Raw genomic sequence first — 23,515 nt, 5'->3', positions numbered from 1 at the left:
TCCCAGTGTGTCCGTTCATATTGTCCTGACAGTGTTGTGAGGTGGACCCTATGGTCCACAGTTGGGGAGACTGAGGCACAAAGGTCTGTGCCCTGGTAGCTGACTTCAGAGGCAAGGTGCGTGCCTATGCAGCCTAGGATCCCAGGTGCCTTCCTCTCCCCTGTCTTCCTCCCTTCCAGGCCCCACAGCTGGCTACTGTCCTCACACTGCCCAGTGTGCAGGGGAACCTCTGCACCAGAGCCATTAGAGACTCGGCCTGGAAGGACAGGAAAGGATCTGCGTGGGGGTCAGGGCCATGGGCACCACGTGGGCGCCTGGAGAGTGGGAGCGACAGGAGTGGGTGCACGAAGGCGGCGCTGTGAGCGGCCAGGCAGGGAGGGAGAGCCTGATGTGCCGCCCCGTCCCTCCGAGCGCCCTCCTCCCACCCCTGCGTCTTCCGGGTCCCTAGCTCCTCTGCGCATCCACCTCCCAGCCCTGCTCCCTCTGCTCCCCTCCAGTTCTCTCCTCCGCCGCCTTCTCGGCATCCTCCCGCACTCTCCGCCCGCCTAGCCCGCCTCCAGCTGCGCTCCCGGGTCCTGCCCCTCCGCACCTCGCCGCCTCCACGCCAATCCCTCCTCCCCGCTTCGCTCGCGGCCCTCCGCTCCAGCCCCACCCATGAAGTCCCGCCCCTCCGCCATCTCCGCCCCAGCCCGCCCAGCCCCTCTCCACCCGGCCCTGCCCCTTCCCCAGCCGGGTCAAGCCCCGCTCCTCTGCCCCAATCCCGCCCACCAAGTCCGGTCCCCCATCCACTCCGCGCGGCCCCTTCATCACCTCGCCCCGCCCACCACGGCCCGCCCTCAATCTCCCCGCCCTCGCCCCGCCCCCAACGCCCGTCCTCACCCGCACTCGCCCCGCCCCGCCCTCTTCAAGCCCCGCCCCCTCCCCTCCGCGTCCTGCCGCGCGGGTCTGGCGCGGCTGGTCTCCACTGCCGCGGTGCCGAGGCCATCCTCTCCTGGAGGCCGCGCGAGCCGCTGGGGCGTGTGGGAGTTGTGGTCCACAGGGCCGGCACTCCGCGTCCCAGGATGCAGCGCGCGGCCGCGGGGCGGGGGTTTGGGCTGAGGGTCGCCGAGGCTGCGGCCGGGGTTGGGCCCGGCCGGACTGCGGAGCGGGCGCAGCGTGCTGCCCCCGAGGCAGCGATGGGCAAGGAGGAGGAGATTGCGCGCATCGCCCGGAGGCTGGACAAGATGGTGACCAAGAAGAGCGCGGTGAGGGGCGCGGGCCGCCAGGATCCCGGGACCCCCGCCCCGCCGAGACCCGGTCGTGCCCACCCTGCCCTCGGCCCAACCTCAGTTCTGGACTGGACGCCGCTAGGTCAAGCCGCAGGCCCGCCCTGCCAGCCAGCGGCTGGAGGCGTTCCTGGCCGGCCCGTTTTCTCCCTGTCTGTTCCCGCCCATAAGATCGAGATTCCTCTAATAAATTCTCTTCCTCCCTTAGCCGGGCCTCAGCCGGCAGGCGGTCGGTGTGGGCAGACAGTAGAGACCCGAGGAGGGCCGACTCTGCCCCGCGGCCTGGCCTCTCGCCCACCGGCCCTGAGCGCGTGCGGCCTGCTGGGGGAGCATCCTTAGCGGATGGTACCTGCATCCCTCCCGGCTTGGGTGGAGAGGGGTCTGGAGGTAGCCCATAGGCTCACTAACCGTGACTGCCTTCCACCTGCAGGTGAAGGTCAAGGCGGCCGCCTAGCCTCCCTGGGGCTGTGCCTACAGTGAAGGTCTGGGGTGGATCTGAGGGACCAGCAAGATTGAGCCTGGGCTCCCTTTGGCCAGGATTTGGAGTTGAGGTCTACACCGGGAAGGGGTTGGAAACAACTCTCCATTCTGCACTCCCCACGGGGCAGCTGTGGGCAGCAGAGTGGAGTGGTATTGGTCTAGCCAGAGAAGGGGGTGCTTCTCTTCTTGAAGGAGACATACCCGCTGCCCCTCAGGGGTGGGAGGGGGCAGGATGGGTAGCCACTCCCACTCCAGGGGCACTGGTGGAAGCAGGGAGTGGAAGACCTGGAGGGGGTGGTAGTCACGGAGGCTCCAGGCTCCTTACAGTAACCTCATTGGGGGTTTTTAGGACTCTGGTCCTGAGCCACTGGAACTGTCACCCTGTGCACGGGGCTGTTGGGGAAGTGTGCCTTTGGCTCTGGGGACCATCTGTCCTTTCAGGTCACCTCAGGGCTGGTCTCTGCAGGTCCAGAGGGGTGGAACCTGCCTTGAAGGGTAAGGAGGAGCTGTAGACAGAGCAGAGAAGCCACACAGATTAGGGGCAGGCCCAGCCCCTCCCACCAGCTTGGCTGAAGGCTGATGGCTGGGTGGGTTTCTGCTCTGTGGAGAGATACACAAACACACATCAGGACAAAGTGGTCTGTGGGGGGCAGCAAGGCCAGGGCAGGGTGGGGGGTTGTGCTTAGCAGTTGAGTCCTAAGTAGGAGTAAGGTGCTTGTACTAAGCTTTGGGGGCACAAGCCCCGTGGATGTGCTGGCGAGGGGTGTTGGGGCAGAGCAGCTTCAGGAGCAAGGGTTCTGGGAGGTCAGCCTGCAGCCCTGAGGAGCACTGTGGAGCCTGCCTGACGTGGAGGTGCAGTGAGGACTTTGAGAAAACAGATCTTGGGCAGGATGATGGGCAGAGGAGGGAGACCAAGGGTCTGTTGCAAGCTGCAGAGGAGAGGTGGTGGCTGGCCCCCTCGGGGATAGCTGAGGGGCCGTGGGTCTTGTGGATACTGGCCGTGGCTATGGCCAGGGCAGAGGTTCCCTGAGTGTTTGGCCCACTGGGCACTTTGGGGAGAAGCTGCCCTACCCACCAGGGCCTGCTTGGGACAAAGACCAGTGAACCTGGGCTACACTTCCACCTGGGGGTGGCCCTTGCTGCTGGGAGGAGCTACGGCATCTCTGCTCTGTGGTTTGTCAGTGAACTGATGGGCTACACTGAGGTTGGAGAGGTCAGTGCCATGGTGTGCACTGGGAAACTTGTGGCCTTGGGAGCAGGACTGACAAGCTACTTCAAACTCCTGCCCTGGGGTGGGGGCCGTAAGGGCCTCTTTCTGGTACAGGAACATGTATGCAGCACTCTGAACAGCTCCAGGTGGGAGAATTGTGGCTTCCTTCTGACCTTAAAAATTGCCACTGCCAGCTGTGCGTGGCAGCGCATGACTGTAATCCCAGCATTTGGGAGGCCGAGACAGGAGGATCAGGGTTCGTGGACAGCCTCAGCTACTTAGGCCCTTTGCAATTCAGGGAGACTGTTTCAAAATAAAGAATAAAAAATAGGGCTGGGGGTGTAGCTCGGAGGTAGAATGCCCTTGGTTTCCATCCCCAGTACCACACACACACACACACACACACACACACACACACACACACACACAAATTGCTATTGCCTTGTGCCCTCCATAATGGGCAGAAGGAGATAGATTGTCCACTGAGGTCTAAAGTCCTTTATGAAGGTCCCTTCTCCTTCCAGGAGGGAGCCATGGACCTGCTGCGAGAGTTGAAGTCCATGCCTATCACCCTGCACCTGCTCCAGGTAGGCCCTGCCTGCCCCAGCCCGGGATAGCTCAGGGATAGCAGTGCTAAGTCCTCTGACAGGGCTCCCTTTGCCCGCCCCCTAGGGCTTGGTTGACACAAACACCAGTTCTGAAGAGAGGGAACTTTCCTTTCTCTGGGCCTCCGTGAGGTGGGATGTGATGTATAGAATAACCCACCCTGTCCTGGGTTCTAAGTGGGACAGTAGCCACCAGGAGAGGTGTCTGCTTTCCCCATGCTGGTCCCCAAGCCCTGTCCTGTGGGCCACATGGAGGGTTTGTTAGGAGGTTCTGACGCCTGGGGGGGCCCTGCCTCCCAACCCAAGCCACTTGCCTTGCAGTCCACCCGCGTTGGGATGTCTGTCAACGCCCTGCGGAAGCAGAGCTCCGACGAGGAGGTCATTGCACTAGCCAAGTCCCTCATCAAGTCCTGGAAGAAGCTCCTGGGTATGGGTCAGGCCATAAGGGCTGTGTGCTGTTGCAGGGTACAGCCAAGAAGTGTGGTCAGCAGAGTGAATGATGCTGATTGTGTTACCCTGAGCTGGGCCTCTTGGGAGAGGGCTATGGCAAGTCTGGGTCCAAGCTAGTGACTAGAAGTGGATTGATGGGTGCCCACAGGAGATGGCTGGAGGGTGGTCTAGGAGATATAACTATTGGAGCTAGGGTGTATGCTGGGGAGGGGTTTCCATATAGAACAAGAAAAGATGACAGTTGATGCCAGGACCAAGGCTGATCCAGGAGCCCTAGAAGGAGGGGTCTGGGCTGTTGGAGGCCACAGAGGAGAAGGGCAAGGCCAGAATGTTCCCTGAGGTACCTTCTGATAAGGAAGAAGGAGGGGGAGCTGCCTTCCAGAGAAGGTCAGGTTGGGAGAAAATGGCATCCTCCTGAGGGCAGGGTACCTGGGCTGCAGATGCCCCATGGGGAAAGAGATGCTTCTGGGCTCTGGGAGGGCCCCAGCCTCTCCTAGGCTCTGCCCTCACCCTGTGAGACTCCAGTTTGGTGGCCATGGAGATAGGAGTGGTGTGAGCATGTGCCCTGGTGCAGGACCTCGGCCAGGTGCTGCCTAAGGCTGTGCTAGGGAGCCTTGTGGGGCATGTGCTTGATCTCTAGCCAGGATGGGCAGGAGGAGGCCCTAGAGAGGCCCCATGGCAAGGCGTGTGAGGGGAGGCCAGTGGGCTTGCTGGGGAGAGAGAGGGCTATTGGCAGGAAGGCTGGTAGCCTTCTGGCACCTTGCTTGACCGGCTGGGCTCTAGGGGTGTTGAGGCAGGTGGCCTGGCTGAGGCTGAGCCTTGGTGGTGACCCATTCCTGACCAGTCCCCTTCTCTTCTGGCAACGGCAGATGCTTCTGATGCCAAAACCAGGGACCGGGGAAAGGGCATGCCTCTGCCTACATCGTCCTCAAAGGCTGTCTCAGAGGCCGTGGATGCCAGGTAGCATACCTGAGGGCAGATGCACTCTTGCCTTCTGGTCTCAGTTTCCCTAGCAGAAAAAGGTATTGATGTTCATGTGGCTGGGCACCGCTCTGAAGGAGGAGCTTTCTCCAGGGGCCATGCATAGGTTGGCCAGTGTCATGCTGGACACTGCATCCCATGGCTCAGTTCTGCTCCACCATCTGAGATGGGTGGCTGTGCCTGCCCAGTGGTCAGTGAGACCCCTGGCATCTTCCTCAGCAGAGAGCTGCTGAGCTGGCCTGTAGGAACACCCTGCTGGCTTCCCTCAAGACACTCTTGTAAGTCTAGCTCTTGTCATCTTGCTCTGGCTGGTCCCCTCAGCCAGGCCTCACTTGAGGCTGGGACCCCTCCCACAAGATCCAGCCCCAAACCAAAGGCTAGGGTGCCCTGTTCCCCTCTCCTGCCCTGAATGCATGTGTGGCCACCGCTACCCTAGGAGGGACACTCAGGGCTCTTACTATGAAGGCTGGGAGTGTTCCTGGTGGTTTGGCTGTGGTTGAGGGGCAGCTTTGCTTCTGACCAGACTGTGCAGTAGTGGCTGGGGGCTGGGCCTGGACCAGGATAGGTTGAGCTTTGGGCTCTGGAGCTCACTTACACCTCTGTGTGGTTGACTTTGCTCCAGGAAGGCCTGTACTTCTGCTGATTTGCACAGGGGGCATGAGGAGAGGGTTAAGGGGATGCAGACTGATTACTAGGCAGCCCCATATTGGGGCCCAGTCCTGAAAGGGAGGTCCTTGCTGCATTTTGCATATGTTGATTGGGGTTGTTGCAACAGCAGGACTTGGCTTTGGGCGACCCCTGCCTCATCTTCCCCCCAGGCAGCTCTAGGTCTCTGCCTGCCCCCTGGTCTGCCATCATTGGAGAGGTGTTCCTGGTGTGGCCCACGTTCCAGGCCTCTCAGCCCCTTTGGACCAGTTGGAGAGGCTACCCAGATGCTGGCTGTGGGGGAAGGACCGCAATCCTTTTTCCATTTGGGGAGTGAGCCCTGCCTACCAGGGGTCTTGGAGCCCTCATGGCCTACTTCCTCCGCTGGCCATCTGCACAGGGCCACACAGGAACACAGCTCTACTGAAGATGGGTAAGGTCACTGGCCACGGCCAGGGCCTGTCAAAGTAGAGCAGATAGGCTCTGGAGGTGGGGATGGTACTGTGACCTCTGCCTTCCTGGGGACCAGTGTCCTACTAGGGTGCTCGTAGCTTTGCATGTGCGCCCAGTGGGTCCTGTCTCTCTCTAGCCGCAAGAGGCCAGAGCTGCCCAGGATGCTGTCCACCCCAAGGATCACCACGTTCCCCCCAGTGCCCGTTACCTGTGATGCTGTGCGCAACAAGTGCCGTGAGATGCTGACCGCTGCCCTGCAAGCGGACCGTGAGTGCCTGGCAAGCCCTGGCTCCTGGCAAATGCTCGGATTTGTAAGGTGGTCTGGGCCCCTACCTAACTTTGAGGCTGCTTCCAGAGGGACAAGCCCTCCTCTCTCAGACTGTTGTGACCCTGGGAGGAGGTGGGGGTCTTTGGGGTTAGGCAGAACACCTGGATCCTGGGCATGGATCCCAGAGGTGAGTAGGCAGAGAAGCCAGGGGGACAGCTAGTGAGGGCTCCCTCTTGCAGACGACCACGTGGCTGTCGGGGCGGACTGTGAGCATCTGTCGGCTCAGATCGAGGAGTATATCCTTTGTGCAGGGCTTCTGGGCCCAGGGCTTCTGGTGGAGTCTGTAAGCCTCTGGGCCTGGCTCCCCCTGGTGGCTACTGGACACCTTTGCCAGGCTGCCTAATGCCCCCTCTGGGTGGTCCCCTGCCTTTTCCTGGGCTGTGGGGTGGCCTCGCTGTAGAAGGGCTCTCCCTAGAGAAGCGAGAGGCTGGTTCTGGGTTTGTAGTCCCTCTGCTACCCACTAAGCCTGGGTGGGTGGACTGTCCCCCGTGTGGCTGGCAGAACATCCCCCACATGGCCCCAGCAGGGCGGGTGGAGCGCAGCAGCCTCAGATGGGTCCTTAAACGCCTGCACGCATCTTCCGGGACGTGGGAAACACAGACATGAAGTACAAGAACCGTGTGCGGAGCCGCATTTCCAATCTGAAGGATGCCAAGAACCCTGACCTGCGGCGGAATGTACTGTGTGGCGCCATAACGCCCCAGCAGATTGCAGTGATGACGTCAGAGGTGAGCCCACCGCAGGGTCTGGGGGGCACTTCTGTGCAGCTGCAGGCTGAGCACTGGCCCTCACCTCAGGAGATGGCCAGCGATGAGCTGAAGGAGATCCGCAAGGCCATGACCAAGGAGGCCATCCGAGAGCACCAGATGGCCCGCACCGGCGGCACGCAGACAGACCTGTTCACCTGCAGCAAGTGCAGGAAGAAGAACTGTACCTACACACAGGCGAGTGGCCCGCACCTCTCCTGAGCCCATGTCCCTGGACACATGCTCTCACTGGGAGCCCACTCCTGTCTCCACCTATGCTGGGCTGGAGGCCACCCTTATTTATTTATTTTGTGGTACTTGGGCATTTTACCTCTGAGTTACATCCCTGGCTCTTTTTTAGAAAAATTGAAACAGTCTCTCTAGGTTGCTGAGGCTAGCCTTGAAACCACAATCCTCCTGTTTCAGCCTCCCAAGTATTGGAATTATAGGCATGTGCCATCATGCCCAGCCAAGGGCTGCCCTTAAGCCTGGACATGGTGCTAAGTCTGGGTTCTCCTTGAGTCTTCCTTAGGGTACTGCCCTTCTTACCCTGGCCTCCCAGCCCCAGTAGCAACTTCAGATGTGGGGGTTCCCACCTGTTCTGGAGTGCTGAAGCTGGAGGGCCACTTGCCTAGCATGGGAACATGAGTGCTGGATAGGCAGACCCTGCCCCTGCCTTGGGGGTGAATGGGGAGAACATGTGGATGCTGGGAGCTTGAGGAGTGGGTGGAGGTGGTCTCTGATGAGGCTACTCTAGAGGCTGTGGGAGCTGCCATCTGCCCTGGTGGGCTACAGGGCCCTGGACCTGTGCATGGCCAACGTGGCCACTAGTGCCTGCCAGGACTGGCCCTGCCTATGGAAGAGGCTTGCTCTTGGGTTTTCTGGAAGGTGGTCATGGCCACCTGCAGGTCACTGCACCGTGGGTCCCTCATGTCCTCCCTGACAGTCTGGGTTTGCTGGGTCCATTAGGCTAACCTTCCTGAAGGCTTGGGAACACCAGGCAATGTCAGATCAGGTCACCCAGGGGCTATGAGGCTACCACAGCCCAGATCAGCAGGTAGCCCTCTGCAGCAGAGCTACATGGTGACCCTGGGCTCCACCACCTGCCCCCAGGTGCAGACCCGCAGCTCTGATGAGCCCATGACCACCTTCGTTGTGTGCAACGAGTGTGGAAACCGCTGGAAGGTAGGTGGGCCGCTCCCAGCCCCGTTCTTGACCTGTGTGGGCTCTGGTGTGAACAGGTTGGGCTGTTACCAGCCTGCCTCCTGGGAGTCCCAGGGATGATGGTGGTGACCTCAGCTCTGGGTGAGCTTGTCCCGCCTCTACCCCAGGGGGTCATTGGGGCCCCTGTTGGACACTTCTTACTGCCTCCTGCAGTTCTGCTGAGCCCTTACACAGATGGCTGTAGCCCTAGCCGTGGTCAGTGCTGCCCTTCCCGCGTTCCTGGTGGACACAGCTTCTCTGGAAAACCCCAGAAGGCAGCATGCCCTGCCTCCTGCCCACCTGCCTGTTGTGCACCTTTCTGCTACTTGCCCCTGTTATTAAATGTTTTCTTTATCATCTGACCATCCTCAGGCTTAGTCCCAGTGGGCCAGTGCTGGGGGCAAGCGCTCTGCTGGCTCTGGAAGAGCTCACGCGTACCGCGTTTGTAGCCTATGTGTCTTGGGTGTACACACACACACACACACACACACACACACACACACGTAGAACAAGCACTTGCTGTGTGAGTAGATGGGGAGGGAGTCTTGATCAGACAGACAACCGGGGTCCTATGTGGGGCCTGTTAGACCACCCTGTCTTGCATTCATCTACCTTCCCCTGGCAAGGGCAACCACAGGCCTGGCCCTCTTCAGGGTGGACTGCCCCATTTGCCTTTCTGCTTGGGGAAACAGTGGAGCTTATCCCACCCTGGGTTAATTCCTGCTTAAACAGTTTTAGCTCCCAGACATTCAGGGTAGTAGTGTTGGCTTGGGACCGCAAGATGACGGTGACCTGGGGACTCTTGGGAGGGTCATCCGAAGGGTGCCTTGTCCCTGTCAGGGATCCCATCCAAGGGCCTGGGCCTGGCCAGTATGGCCACTGAATCTCATACCTTCTTGAGGTACTGATTTCCCTTCAGGGCGCCGGAGGCCAAGGCCAGGTCTAGTCTACCAGGCAAGGCTGAGCACAGCCACTCTTGGGCCACCAGTATGGGGAGGGGGTTCAGGTGGGAACAAAGTTGGATGATTACCCATTTTCCAATTCTCCCTGAAACATGGGAGTAAACAGAGAGGCACGTGCTTTAAAAGCATCTTCAAAAAATAGGACATTCTGGTGTTGGGGGGGTAGAAGAATAGAGATAAGTATGAAAACATTTTCCTTTCTTTCTTTTTTTTGGTAAAACATACATAAGGAGATGTTTCAGGTTTAAAGCTCATGAACATGTAAGACATATTCGGGTCCTGTCACTTGAGCCTGATTCTGAGGTTCCACATCTGGTTCTGAGGTGCTGCAGTATAAACAGCTCAAGTGAGGCCGGGCCCAGCTACAACCAGAGGGTTCTGCACCAGAAGCCTATCCCAGGAGCATGGTTTGCCCTGGGGAGGCCCAGCAAGGCTGTGGGTTCAAGGTGCCCTCTCAGATGGACCCCAGCAGGAGAGCATGGGGCTGGGAGCAGCACACTGTCCCACCAGGTGATGGAGCTCCTGCTGGACCAGTCAGGGGCAGAGCCAGCAGTTGTGGTACTTCCCAGCGGGCCTGGGCCTGCTTTTAGAAGTGGAGACCTGGCCAGCCAGGAGGGGTGAGTCCTGAGTCTACCCATGGGAGGATAGAGTTCTTGTGCCACGAGGAGAGCCTAGGCCTCGGAGGAGGACTGTGGGGCCCCCTGGAGCAGCAGGGCACGGTAGGTGGGGGAGCTGAGGAAGCGCGGATAGGAATCCCGGTGCATGAGCGTGTAGATCTGCAGCTGGGCATCATCGAAGGTGTGTGCCGAGGGCTCCTGCATCTTCCTGTTGATGCCCTCCCGCACGCGGGAGTCCAGGCTCACCTGGGGACAGGGCACTGAGGTCAGGGGTGTCCCCTCAAGCCACCCTAACCCACCTGGCAGCTGGCGCACCTCCTTGGGGGACAGGATGGACACATAGTCCTCGTAGATGAGCCGTGCCTTCTCGTCCACCACGTGCTGGTTGGCCTCTGCCTTTAGCTCCTCACAGGCCAGCCAGAAGAGCATGTTCTCCTCACTGTACTCTGTGCGCAGGAATGCCCGGAACACACTTCGGCCTGTGGGGCTGTGCATCAGCTTGTCGAAGGACTGCGCCCAGCCCTGCACCTCCTCGGGGCTCGGTGGGGCGCTGCGGGCATCGAAGCCGGGCTGTTAGGCCTGCCCCTCTGCTCTTTCCCCCAGCACACGTGGGGAGTGGGGAACTCACCAGGCGTCACAGCTGGGGAGGGGCTGCAGCTTGCTCTCCCGGGAGGCCTCCCATGCTCGCCGCCGCTCTCGGTTCCTAGCAGCAGAGGGGAAAGTAGCGCTGCCCTGGGCACCGGGGCCTTCACGTGCACTGCCACACCGCATGTGGGGTTGTGGGCAAGCACGCATGACCTGACACTGGGAGGGCTGTCCCTAAGCCGCTCTTTTACACGTCTCCTCACTGAACATGCCTGTGCAAGCCTATACCCTGGCCTCTTCCTCCTGGCCAGCATTTAGGCCTTCTCGCCCCCCCCCTCCCCCCCACCGCTGAGCAGGACAGGGATGCACTGCAGGTCCGTCAGCAATGACTTGCTGGCTGAGGTAGATCAGAGCCCAGCCCGAGTCTATACCTGTCTAGTCCTGGTTCCTGACCCCTGGCTCTCTCAGGAACCTTCCTCCCCATCACTAGCAGGCCCAGGTCCGTGCCCACCTGATTTCCCCAATGGCTGGCAGACATCTCAGACCCAAAGGTCTGGACAGAACTCTTCCTCCTCAGCAGCCAAGTAGAGCCCCACCCTCTCCTGTCCCTTGAACCCATGACCAAGCTCCTGGAGTCCTGTTCTCACCCACAAACCCTGTGCTTTGCCTGGGCTCAGGCCTCTGTGAGGCAGGCCATGATACGGCTTCCTTCTACCTCCAGGGAAATCTCGTCACCACCCGAAGGCCCTGTTCCTGTCCTTGGGTAGGCACCCAGAGACTTCAGCCCTCTTATGCCCCAGGGCCAGCTGCTCCCGTGTTTGGGTCTTTGCTTGAATGTGCCCCCACTGCATATATCTGCAGGGCTTGGGCCTCCCTCGCTCCAGATGGTTCCAGAGCCCAGCCTGGGCCACCCACAGTGGCATGATGGGTGTGTGCTGGGGGCAAGGGCTCCTGTGTGGGTGCCTAGAACCCTTGGCACAAGAGCCACTGAAGCCCCCAGGGGTGTCCCAGTGCTGGCCACTGGCCACCAGGGCCCAGCAGTGCCTGGAGAGCACAGCGTCACGAAGTGGCAGGTGGAGCCTTGGAGATCACAGAGGGTAGCAGGAGCAGGGCCCTGGGCTGTCCGCCCCCTCCCCCGCGAGCCAAGCCCCCCAGGCCCACATACCAGGAGCAGCTGCAACAGCAGCACCAGCACAAGCAGCAGGGGTTACGGCTGGGAGCCGCTGGGGGGGCTGTATCATGGCTGGACATCGAGGGAGGCCTGTCCGCCTCCTCTGGCCCTGTGTGCTGAGGAAGATGGGGCCACCTCAGCCTCTGGACCAGAGTCCACTGGACCTCACACCTGGCCACGCGACCAAGGGCATTACTCTCAGGCCCTTCCCCGTTCCTCTGCAGCCTGCCCACCCAACCAGGGCAGAGGGAAGGAAGTGGCCTACCTGCTTCCCAGCCTCATGCGGGGTGGGCATGAGTGGGCAGAGGGGCTTGCCCAGGCTTCGTGGTGTCAGCTCCGGACCCTCACCACAGCCCGAGAGTCTGGGGAGAGGGAGGGACAGACATTCCACCTGAGCGCCTGTGGCTCTGGCTCTTGCCTGTCCCCTGGGAGGAGTCCCGAGAGGGTGCCTCTACCCTGAGCCCTGGTCCTGCCTTCCAGCTCCAGCCTACACCAGGACCGTGGGCAGACCTCAGTCACTGAGGAGGGGTCGCAGCAACGTTTGGGTCTTCATTCCAGGCTGGGCCTGGATGAGTCCGCTACATCCAGATGAGTCCGCTACAGGAGGTTCCAGGTCACCCCCATCTGCTCAGTCCCTGGGAAGCCGGAAGCCTGGGTTCCTCTTTCTTGGTTTCCGGCTCCTAGCCCCTCCCAAGGGGGCTGGGGCTACAGGCTGGTGCATGGCAGAGAGACATTTGGGCCCACTCTCTACTTCTAGGGCCCTAGGGCAAGACTCTGGGTAGAGCTGCTACTTAGCAAAAGGGGTTCTCTGACCTACTCACCTGGGACTCAGGCAGGTCAGTGGCAACAGCTGGGTCTACAGCACTGAGGACTTGAGGGGGATTCAAGGCAAGGCTGCCTGAAGGAGTATAGTGTGGGGTGCATACTAGCAAACAAGGTTCTTTGGTCCTCAGATGCCTCTGACTGCCCCCTTCCCTCTCTCCCTGCCCTTCTAGCCAGGCTGCAGGAGCCCCATGGGATGTACTAGTGGGGGTGGGGGTGCAGCATCCTGGGGTCAGCTCACAGCTGGAGCCTCAGGGGTGCTTTGGGTATCTTGTTCCTGCTGCAACTTCACAGCGGGGTGTGTGGAGAATGAGGCATGCCACCTGCAAAAGCGGCTTGCAATTCCCAGTGTTCGCCTGGGCAGTGGAGCAGGGCAGCCAATCGGCGCCCTGGAGGCAGTTTCGAATGCCTTTCCTCTCTGCCTGTGCCCACCTGCCCAGGTGAGGGCCCTCCAGCCCTCTATGCTCGTCTACCGCCCTCCCTCTCAGTGGCTGGAGGCTCAAGCATAGGTCCCACTTTATTTTCTCATGTAATTTCCATCCTCCTGTCGTCCCTCCCCCAGCTTGTGGCCTTTTAATTGTGCTTCAGCTGGTGGAGCTCTCCAGGCCTCCCAGGTCCCTGTGAGTGGCAGTATCGGTCTGCACACTGGGCACCCTTGGTCTGCACGGTCCGCCTCAGCCTTCACCCTCTGCAGGGCTTCCTCTAGGATCCTGGGTCCCACTGAAAAAGCTGCAGGGGTTTCCCTCTGGGAGTCGTTTCTATGGAAAGGAAGGGGCGTGGCAGCCCGGGCCCCCTCTTCTTCCTCTACACTCCCTCTTTGCAGACTGTCCTGGAGGCCCCATCTCCACTCAGCTCTGAACTGAAGAAGGGGGCAGGCTGGGATGTAAGGGCTGGGTATTGGGGCCTAGTTTTAGGCAGGAGTGGCAACGTGCCCTTGTTTCCCACCACAGGATCTGGCTCTCTGCACCCTTCTCAGGCAGCCGGGGCCACCCATTTCCCCAGGTTGTCCATGATGCCCTGGCTGCTCCCTCCCTCCTGGGTATACACAGGGCCTGAATTGGGGCGGCCCCCAGGCTGTGGCCCCCAAACCTAGGCTGGGAAAGGCTGGACAGGCAGGCATCAAGTCTGATCTCTGGGGACAGAGGCTCCCTAGGGAGTGGCTGCTGTTCTGCTCCACAGAAGGAAAAAGAACGTTTGGAGTCGGCCCAGTCCAAAAAAAGAATAAAAAACTGTGACAGTCTCAGAAAAAAATGTGAGAACCTTTGGGAGGGCGTTGGCGAAGGGGGCTGCATCCTGACCAGTACCTTTCCTATCTGCAGCGGCCCCAGCTGACTCCCCCCCCCCCCCGCGGCAAGTCCGGCCTCCCAGCCCGGGAGACCCTCACACCCACCCATCGCTGAGCGGGTAGGTCCCCTGACCCTCCGCCTCCTCGCTGGTGCAAACGACTGGAGGGTCTTGTCTCCTCTCCAGACCCCCAGACGCCCCCGCCCCTCCCTTAAGCAACTCGCTGTGGCGCCCGACTCACCGATACCCCAAGTCAGGCTGGGGGCGGGAGGGCGGGTCGGTCTGGCCCCACCCTGGCTGCCCAAGGGGCGTGCTCGGCAGCAGCGGGACGCCGGCGGCAGGAGGTACCCCTGCTGCGTCCAGGGTCGCGCTGGCTCGCGAGCCCGCTCCTCCCGGACACCGAGGGTCCGCTGGCCCAGCGGGCGGGGCGCACGCCGCGGCTGCCGTCCCGCCCGCCCCTCCCCACCAGCCTGGGGGGGACGGCGCGGAAACCTGGGCTCTTCCGGCCCCCACCTTTGAGCAATCACTTCCCCCGGCTCTGGGCTGCAGAAAGGGGAACCTGTTGGGGCGCCCCTCCCCCGCCGGGCAGGCGCGGCCCCGGCCCACGTGGACGCGCGGCCCCGGCCGACCGGCCGGCAGTGCACTCGCCGCGCGCACTCACCGCCGCCGCCCGCGCGCTCCGAAGTCCGGCCGCCGGGGAGGGGGCGCGGGCGCAGTGCGCAGGCGCCTGGCCGCACTTCCCCAAAGCGAGGGGCCGGGACTTCCTCGCTCCGGGAGGCGCCGGCCCGCCCCGCTCGCCGGCCCCGCCCCGCGCCCTGCCCGCCGGCCGCGGCCCGGTGCCTCCGAGGGCGGCTCGAGCTGGCGCCCACTCTGCTCAGCGGGCCCCTCCCCCGTGCTACTCCTGCTGGCGTCCAGCTGGAGGAGGACCCACGCACTACTGGCCTGCTTGGACTGGCAGAGGCCGCTGAGGGTGGTCCTGCTGCGCCCAGTGCACCCTTGGCCTTTCCGAGCCTCCTCTGTAAGATGGGGTCGAGTGCCTGTCCCCCTGCACGAGACTTCCCAAGAAAGGAGGAAGTTTCCTGTGCAGGGTGGGAATGGAGGTAGGTGGGCACTGGGGTGCTGGTTCTGGCGTCCAGAGCCACACTGGATGCCCCATTTGATCTGGCTGAGACCATGCTGAGCTCTTCGGCTGCCCCAAGAGAGCCTCACACTTAAAGCCCAGGTCCTCTATGCTACGGATGTCCTGTCCATTTGGCCATCTGGCCTCTTTTATAACTGGGTACAGATGTGGGTTTTTATCCCAGCATGCTTGGCGCAGTGTCCAGATGGCCCTGACCCTGCTCTGGAGATGGTCTGTGGAGTGTCTTTGGGCCTCTGAGCTGCGAGGCTTCTGCCCTGCCAGCACAGTTGCAAAGCTTGGCCAGCTACAGGTGTCAGGGTCCTGCTCACACAGCGCCTTCCAGTTGTGCCAGTGGCCAGCACTCAGAGAGAGGCGAGGGACGTGGAGATTTCACATGGCAAGTATCTGGGTCTCCTGTGTGCCAGGCAGAGAGCCAGCCAGACCAGCCTGGAGTAGACTGCTGCGGGTCAGAGTAGGGGGCAGACAAGAAATGGACTGGGTGAGGGGTGGGAGGGCTGAGGAGTGCTGGACACTGCAAGAATTCCCAGGGGCCTGGGGGCTGCTTTCAGTGCTGTGTGCCCAGGGCCCCGCAACTTGAACCCTGTGGGCTGCCACATCAATGGGCCAGAGCGAGCTGGGCATGGTGGCCCATACGGGTAATCTCAGTTCTTGGGAGGCTAAGACAGGATCATTACAGGTTCACTGCCAGCCTCAGCTACTTAGTGAGGCCCTCTACAACTTAATCAGAACTTGTTTCAAAATAAAGGAAAAAAAAAGAATTAAAAAATAAGGCTGGGAGCCCGGCATGGTGGTGCATGCTTGTAATCCCAGCACGGGGGGGGGGGGGGTGGGGTGGGGGGCAGAGACAGGAGGATCCTGGTTTGTGGGCAGCCTCAGCTACTTAGTGAGGCCTTCTATAAGTCAGTGAGACCCTGTTTCAAAATAAAGACTAAAAAATAGGGCTGGGAGTGTAGCTCAGAGGTAGAATGCCCCTGGGTTCCATCTCCAGACCGGAAAAAACAAAAACAAACAAACAAAAAAACAAAACAGGGCAGAAACCTTTTGGACAAGCGGCAGGTACAAGTCCTCAGGGAGACCCAGCAGAGGTGCCAGGCCTGGGTAGAGGCCCCTCACAGGCAGCTCCTGCTGTAATGCCTGGCGCAGCCCTGCTTCTGCCGGCTGCGGGCAGTGGGTGGGGTCAGCACTTGCCTCCCCCTCAGGCCACTCTGTATGCTCCTCTTCCTGTCCTGTCTCCTCAGGCCTCCTGTTGGCTGCCTTGGCCTCTGTACCTTGGCACAGAGCAGCCCAGAGAGCATGACATGTAATGACGAGGACAGGACTTGAACCTAGGACGTTCTGCTCCAGAGCATGAACTGCCAGCTCCAAAGCCCCGATACACTGGGCCTTGGCCTACAGGTGTTTTTTTTTTCTTTTTCTTTTTTTGTGGTCCTGGGGATTGAACCCAGGGGCATTCTACCTCCAACCTACATCCCCAGCCCTATTTCTTATTATTTATTTTGAAACAGGGTCTCACCAAGTTACAAAGGTTCACACTAAGTAGTAGCTGAGGCTGCCCACCAACCGCAATACTTTCCTTCCTCAGCCTCCACAAGGATGTTGGGATCACAAGTGTGCGCCACGGTGCCCAGCCTACAGGTGGTTTTCTTCTAGCCTTCTTAGGATGCTGAGCTTTACTCTGTCCTCATGATGAAGCAATATGTGTGACTTTATTAAGTAGAATCCTCCTTGGTACTCAAGAGAAAATCCTGGGTCTAGACTGCAGGCAGCTTGGTGACACAGGCTGCTTTTGGAGGCCCACGTCAAAGTGAATGTCTGCCACACTTGGAGGGAAATTGTTACTCCTGACCAAGCCCACTGTCTCCCTGCCCCCTTCTCCTTTCCCTGCCTGAGTCCCTCCACTCTGTCTCCTCCCCACAAGCTGCTGCTGATTCGCGAGCTCTGCACAGACTGGGCTTGGATCAAGGCCCCCAAAATGTAAAGGGTCAGGTGCCCGGGAGGAAGGGCTTGTTGAGGAGACAGAGGGCCCAGGTCCCTATGAAGCTGGAACTGACCACCAGTGAGCAGGATTCCTTGCTGAAAGTCACCTCTGACATTCTCTCCAGATCTGTTCTCTGCTCCAGGCAGAGCTCGTGGGGGCCCTGGTAGGGTGAGGAACTGTCTGGTTACTTGCAGCTCCCATGTGTATGCAGCCTTCTGTGTAGGGGTGCAAGGGAGGCAAGGGAGAGGGAGCCAAGGGGAACCCCAGGTTCTGCAAAGACCCTATACCAGGAGAAGAGGAAGAGCTGCCCAGAAACTGGGTGCGTTTCAGAGGCCAGAGGTCTTATAGGACTCAGGTTTGCTGGAAAGGGGTGGGTGGTCTTCTATGAGCAGGATGTGTGTATGGTGGGGGTAGTGGGGGCAGAGTGCGGCACGAGGGGCTGTTCAGGGTGCAAGGAAGGTCCAAGGACGGGTTTCTGTTCCAGCACACCTCCTCTGAGGTTTCCTGGATCTCTGCATGGCAGGCCACAATCCAGGGCCAGCCTCTGGTGTGGCCACTCACTCTCCCAGAGCACCACCCCGGGAGGTGATGATTCCCCAGTCTGGATCCAGCCCTGGCTTCTGGGGCTGCGGTGCAGATGCAAGCTCTCCCTCCCGCCGTCCTCCATGCTGGGATTCTCCCATGGTCTCCAGGGCATCAGCTGCCTGAAGAGGGTGGGCTGGGATTGGGGAGAGTGTCCGTGCTGCCCCAACAACTCAAGTCTCCTTACTGTACTGGGGGAGCCCTACTTCTGTGCCCTCATATCTGACTGCACATATGGGAGAGGCAGCATCCAGAACCCCCCTTGCCTGCAGGGGTCCAGCGGAAGACGAGCAGAAAGACCAGAGAGCCCTCAGCGAAGAACTTTTATGTATGGCGGTGGGCACGGAGCACCCATCAGCGTGGGAAGATGCCGCCATCCACCGTCTCCTCCAGGATGGTCTCCACGCGCCTCCGCTGTGGGAAGAGGGGCTGGGACCAGGGTGTGGGGACTGCGGGCCCTCCTACCCCCACCCCCGGGCTTGCGGGCACCTCTTGCCGGTCCAGCGGGTCTGGGATCCGCGTGGGCTTCAGCAGCGGCGGCAGTAGCAGCTCGAGCCGGATGGCGGCGCGCGCGGAGCTCTGCCGTTGGATCAGCAGCGCGATCTCCTCCGCCTGCGGGCCAGAGCTGGCTGAGCGGTGCTGCGGACCGTGCTGGACGCCTGCCCCGAAGAGAGCCGGGCGGTCTTCGCGCGAGCTCGCCTCCACCCTCCCCTCGGCCCCCAAGTCACCCGCATGCGAGTGTAGCGCAGCCGCAGGGCGCGGACGCGTCCGCGGGCCTCCGCCGCCTTGAGGACGCCCAGGATCCGCTTCTGGCGCTCGGCCGGCAGCTCGAGACTCTGCGTCCAGGCGCGGGTGTCCGGCATGCCATACTCCAACTCCACCGACTCGCGCGGGAAGATGGAGGCGGCCACGCCCACGTCCTCCAGCAGGTCTCCGAAAAGCAGGTGGCGGCGACGCTGCGTGGAGCGCATGGTGGCCAGCCCCTCCAGCGTCAGGGCCCAGCCCGGCGTGGGGGGCTCGGTCGCAGGCACCCACTTTACGCGCTTCTCACCGGGCCCCGCTCCTGGTGCGCTCTTCCCGGCCCGCTCCTGCGAGCCCGTGGCCGGCATCCTCTGGCCTGTGAGGAAAGGGACGCCTGGGCAGTGCCCAGCCCGCGGGGTGCCTGCGAGCGCCCCAGCTCGAAGCTGCGGCCTGAGGGCCGAACCTTTGACCTCTGCCTTCCCCCAGCGCCTTCTCCGTATCCCGGGAGCCATATCAGCTCAGCCTGGCGGCTGGTCCGCTCAGTCCTGCGGTCAGCCCGGACTCCTGACACACTCAGTTTTAGCAACTGTCTCTCGGGACCCACGGGAGGATTGAATTGAGGAAATGCTGGAGCCCCTGAGTGGATGATCTCAGGTACTGCCTGGGGATGGAGTCACATGGGTCTGCCCCTGGTGAGGCCTGGAGGGGCTTCGTGTGCTCCATGGCTCCTGTACCTGTGGTCACTGCTCAGTGGACCCCCACCCAGGTACTGGTCTGATCTGCGCTGCCCTTTACTGGCCCTAGGACCCTTAGTGCTTGGGTGGCGGGTGTGGACCTTCACAGTATGCTGGGCGGAGGACCTAGTCCTGAGGAAGTGTGTGCCCAGTCTGTGCGTGTCGAGTGTGTGTTGCGTGCGTGCGTGTGGTGGTTTCTGGAACTATGTCTGCTGTCTGCATATGTGTTGTGTGAGTGTGCTTGTGTGTGCCCAGTGGACAGATGGCTGACTTCAAGGCCGCCCCCTTTCCCTGGCCTGTTCCCTGTTGGTCCTAGGTGTGGGGAGCAGAGCCTGAGGAAAACTCGCTGGGGGGAGAATCAAAAGAGGAAAGTGAGCTGGGCATGGTTGCGCACACTTGTAATACAGCATTCGGGAGGCTGAGACAGGAGGATGCAGTTTGCAGACAGCCTCAGCTACGTAGTGAGGTCCTTTACAACTCAGTGAGACCTTGTTTCAGAATAAAAAATAAAAAAAAAAAAAGGACTGGGGGTGTAGCTCAGAGGTAGAATGACCCTGGGCTTCATCCCCAGTACCACAAAAAAAAAAAAAAAAAAAAAAAGAAAGAAAGAAAGAAAGAAAGAAAAGAAAAGAAAAAAAAAAGAAAAGGAAAAGGAAAGTGAACCCAGGCCGCAGCTCACAGACCAGGTCCAGGCTCACTGTGGGCCTGGGCGCTCTGAAAAACTCCCGGGCTTCTCACCCCTGCCAGCTGGGCAGCCAGACCCCCATCCCTCATCCTCACACCCTACTTTTCGGTGTACCTTCTCACTGGGAACCTCCAACTCAGCACAGACTCTCTTCGGCTTGGTGAAGAGGTTGCTCGGCAACCGGGATTCTGCTCCGCCCCCATTGGCTGGGGCTCCGCAGCCCCTACGAGGGCCTGGGCGGGGCTGTTCTGTGTATTGGGGCCAGGTACCTGGCTCTGACCCTCCCAGACCGCCAAAGCCTGGGCTTTGGAGCCTCGGTTCAGCTGTGCCATTGTGGGAACTGCGGTTTCAGTTCCTTACGGGAGAAGTCTTTAGTTTTGGGGCAGGGCTCAGCTAAGAGGAGATCTTTGTGGCCCTTTCCCCTCTGCGTGCCCAGGAGGGCCATCTGCTGAGCTTAGGTCCCGGTGTCCTTGAAGACCAGACATGGATTTTGCAGAACCTCGGAATCCTGGGCTTTGGGTTGTAGATCTTGATTTCTATATTTGTGCATTCATTAATTCCATGATATAGTGACTAATTCACTTTTTGATTTATGAATTAATTCTATAATTTATTCACCCATTAACCAGTGTATTCATGAGCCTAGCCACAGTTTAAGTAAGGCTAAAACTAGAGCATTAAGTCCATAATCGGTTCATGTCTGTTACTCCCAGGCCTATGTATAACTCTCCCCTTGTTTCGAGATGGGAGGATGGTACCTTCCAGAGTCTGGAGCCTGAGCACCAGCAGGTGGACCTCCCTGGCTTGAAGGGTCAGTCTTAGCTGAAGTTCTTGCCTTCCTACAAGAGGTTGTTGAGCGTTCTCCTTGACTTTGGAAGCTTCTCCTGGCCTCTCAGTGACTATGTCTTGCATCCTGGAGCCCGTGCCCCCTTCCCTCCAGCGTGGTGTGTCTTTTTTTCAGCCCTAAGCCTTTGCACAAGCAGTGTACCAGGGAGCCCGTCCTGGCGGGCCTCCACCTCCTGCTTGTGCCTTTGGGGTGCGGCCTGGGATTCAGCATTGAACTGTTAAGGAGGAAGGACCCTGGGTTCGGGAGAAACAGAGAGGGCCTGGCAAGGCTCACCAGCCTTTGCCTCCTCCAAAGGCCTCCTGAGCTAGCAAAGCCTGGGGTGGTGGTGGTGGGTCACGCAGGGCCAGGGAGTATTATCCTGTGAGAAGGGACTTGTAACTGTCCCTCTATTTTTATATGAATGAAGAACATTGATACCACTCCCTGTCCCCCATTTTTCAGAAGGATACCTGGTGGGCACAGTGCATTTTTGGGTATAGCCTGTGGTTCTGCTGGGAGGGAGGTGCTCCCAGTGTTTGCCCCCCCACCCACTGTTTCTGTGCTCAGGACTCTTGTGTTCTTTATGGGCTGGCAAATACCCAAAAGTGTGTTTATTGGTACCAAAGACTGAAAATAAAACTTTAAAATCAAATCAATGGGATTTGAGGCAGGCGTGGTGGCACACACCTGTAATCCCAGTACTTGGAAGACTGAGGCAGGAGGATTACAGGTTTGAGGGTAGTCTCAGTAATGTAGCAAGACTCTCAATCTAGGGGGACCCTGTTTCAAAACAAAAGCCAAAAAAAAAAAAAAAAGCCGGACATGGTGGTGCACGCTTGTAATCTCAGCATTCGGGAGGCTGAGACTGGAGGATCGCGGTTTGCAGATAGCCTCAGCTACTTAGTGAGGCCCTCTGCAACTTAGTGAGACCCTGTTTCAAAATAAAGAATAAAAAATAGGGCAGGGGATGTAGCTCAGAAGTCGAATGATCCTGGATTTCATCCCCAGACCCGCAAAAAAAAAAAAAAAAAGAGCTGACAGTGTAGCTCAGAGAATGTTAGAATGTCCTGGGTTCAATCCCCAGTACCACCACAAACAACAACAACAACAACAACAACAACAACAACAACAACAACAACAACAACGCCAGGCATGGTGACGCACACTTGTAATCCCAGCATTCGGGAGGCTGACACAGGAGAATTGCACAGGTTTGAAGCCAGCCTCAGCTACTTAGTGCGGCCCTTTGCAACTCAGTGAGACCCTGTTTCAAAATAAAGAATAAAAAATAGGGCTGGTGCTGTCTCTCAGAGGTAGAATGCCCCTGAGTTCCATCCCCAGAGTTCCATCCCCAGTACCACACACACACACAAATGAAACAAAACAAAACAGCCCCAAACAACAACTAAACTAAAAACAAAAAACAATGAAAACTTAATGCACTTTATTAAATGACTATGGAATTAAACATTATGTATATATTTTCTTGGTACTAGGGATTGAATGTGGGGACATTCTACCTCTGGGCTCAACTCTAATCCTTTTTATTTTTTTTATTTTGAAACAGAGTCTTTCTAAGTTGCTGAGGCTGAGGCTGGCTTTGAGCCTGTGCGATCCTCCTGTCTCACCTCTCAAGCGCAGGGATTACAAGTGTGCGCCACCACACCTGGCTAACTCTTTTTTTTGTTGTTGTTGTTGTATATAATTTTGTGTGTGTGTTGCTGGGAATCAAATCATGTGTTGCTTAGCACTCTAAAACTGAGCTACACTCCCCTCCCAGCCTGGCATGTAAATTTTATAAAGTTAAAAATCACAAGGATGAATTTATTTTTATCTTGATGAACTTGGATTCTTTTGCTTTTTTTAACATCACAAGTGTCCATGTGTGGCTTGGTGGCTGAACTCCCAGGTGCTGGCTGTTCCATGTGGAGTGGAATGAGTCCCCATGTATTCCCCAAATGTCTGATTCCTGCGCCTGCCCTGGTGGAGCACAGCAAGGGAGGAGCAGGCAGTGTCCTGCGCCGGTGGTGGGCCTGGAGCTCTAGTCTGCCTTCCAGCCCCAAGGCTGGGGGATGCTGGTACAAGAGAAAGGTGTGTTCATCCCCATCAGCGGGTGCTGCTCTCTCTGGAACGCCGGCTTGCCCAGGTGCCTTGATATCCAAGGGCAGCCCTGGTCTACTTCAGCCACTGTGGCTGAAGTAGACAAACTCTCTGCCTCCTCCATGTAAACGTCACGTCTTGTGCTGTCCACGGTGTCCCTGCATGTTTTATTTTGCCTGCATTTGATGTGTGCATCTGGGGCACATTAAATCCCTCTTGTTGACCCTTGCATGACACATATGTTGTGTGTTGGGCCCTGGCTCTGCCTCCACTCCTCTGGAGAGGCCACCCACCCTTGCTTAATTCTGGCCAGGGCCAAGACTAGCATCCCAACCTGACCACCCACCCACCAGCTGACTACGCCTGTACTTCCACCTGAGACCACATCTGTGAGGGGCTAAGAAGCTGTCTCCTGCCTCCCTGGGTTCCTGAGGTCTGGAGAGTGTGTGTACAAGTGTGGGTTGTGATCTGTGTCTGCCTGTTTTCATATGCATCCGTGTCCTCGTGAGTCTACCTGTATGCCTGCAGGTACCCTGTCACGGGTTTGCAGGTGTGTGGCATCCCTGAGCATGTACCCATGTCTCTGTGCTTTACCTCACTAAATATGCATGTATTTCTAGAATGAGTCCCCATGTATTCCCCAAATATCAGTATGTTCCTGAGCTCAGCTGCAGTGGAGATGCAGAGACAAGTCCTGGGGGACTGCTTGGGATGCTGAGTCCTGGGGTGTCTGCCTGCTCTGGCCTCTCCTGATCTGACAGGTATCCTAGCAACATGGTTGCCAGTTGCCTAGCAACCAGGTCCCCATCCTTGAAGAAGAAGCAGGGTCTGGCTGCGTGGGGGGGAAGTCTGACTCTCCATCACAGTCTACGCAGGAAGAATGGCTCCATGACTGGGTAGGGGCTGGACACTTGATGCAGG

General features: G+C 59.0%; 3 protein-coding genes across 3 annotated transcripts; 1 reads left to right on the top strand and 2 right to left on the bottom strand.

Annotated features, from left to right (window-relative positions):
• Positions 1-1,046: 1,046 nt before the first annotated feature.
• Positions 1,047-8,549, top strand: TCEA2 (transcription elongation factor A2; the record flags this gene model as incomplete). The annotated part of the gene is made up of 10 exons (XM_080716457.1): positions 1,047-1,244; positions 3,480-3,542; positions 3,882-3,987; positions 4,880-4,970; positions 6,226-6,356; positions 6,597-6,662; positions 6,991-7,145; positions 7,215-7,361; positions 8,277-8,348; positions 8,541-8,549. The coding sequence occupies exons 1-10, from the start codon at positions 1,062-1,064 to the stop codon at positions 8,547-8,549; spliced, it is 1,023 nt and encodes a 340-aa protein (XP_080572583.1). The 5' UTR covers positions 1,047-1,061.
• Positions 8,550-9,948: 1,399 nt separating this feature from the next.
• RGS19 (regulator of G protein signaling 19) lies at positions 9,949-11,996 on the bottom strand (the record flags this gene model as incomplete). Its single annotated transcript, XM_080716575.1, has 5 exons — positions 9,949-10,191; positions 10,261-10,495; positions 10,574-10,648; positions 11,696-11,817; positions 11,967-11,996. The coding sequence occupies 5 exons, from the start codon at positions 11,994-11,996 to the stop codon at positions 10,000-10,002; spliced, it is 654 nt and encodes a 217-aa protein (XP_080572701.1). The 3' UTR covers positions 9,949-9,999.
• A 5,866-nt stretch (positions 11,997-17,862) lies between these two features.
• Positions 17,863-18,761, bottom strand: LKAAEAR1 (LKAAEAR motif containing 1; the record flags this gene model as incomplete). The annotated part of the gene is made up of 3 exons (XM_080716456.1): positions 17,863-17,922; positions 17,998-18,120; positions 18,237-18,761. The coding sequence occupies 3 exons, from the start codon at positions 18,759-18,761 to the stop codon at positions 17,863-17,865; spliced, it is 708 nt and encodes a 235-aa protein (XP_080572582.1).
• Positions 18,762-23,515: the final 4,754 nt, after the last annotated feature.

Source organism: Muscardinus avellanarius (assembly GCF_963383645.1).
Source record: "Muscardinus avellanarius genome assembly, chromosome: 19".
Classification (NCBI taxonomy): domain Eukaryota; kingdom Metazoa; phylum Chordata; class Mammalia; order Rodentia; family Gliridae; genus Muscardinus; species Muscardinus avellanarius.
Note: the sequence above shows the minus strand (reverse complement) of the source record. Positions and strands in the feature narration are given on the sequence as shown.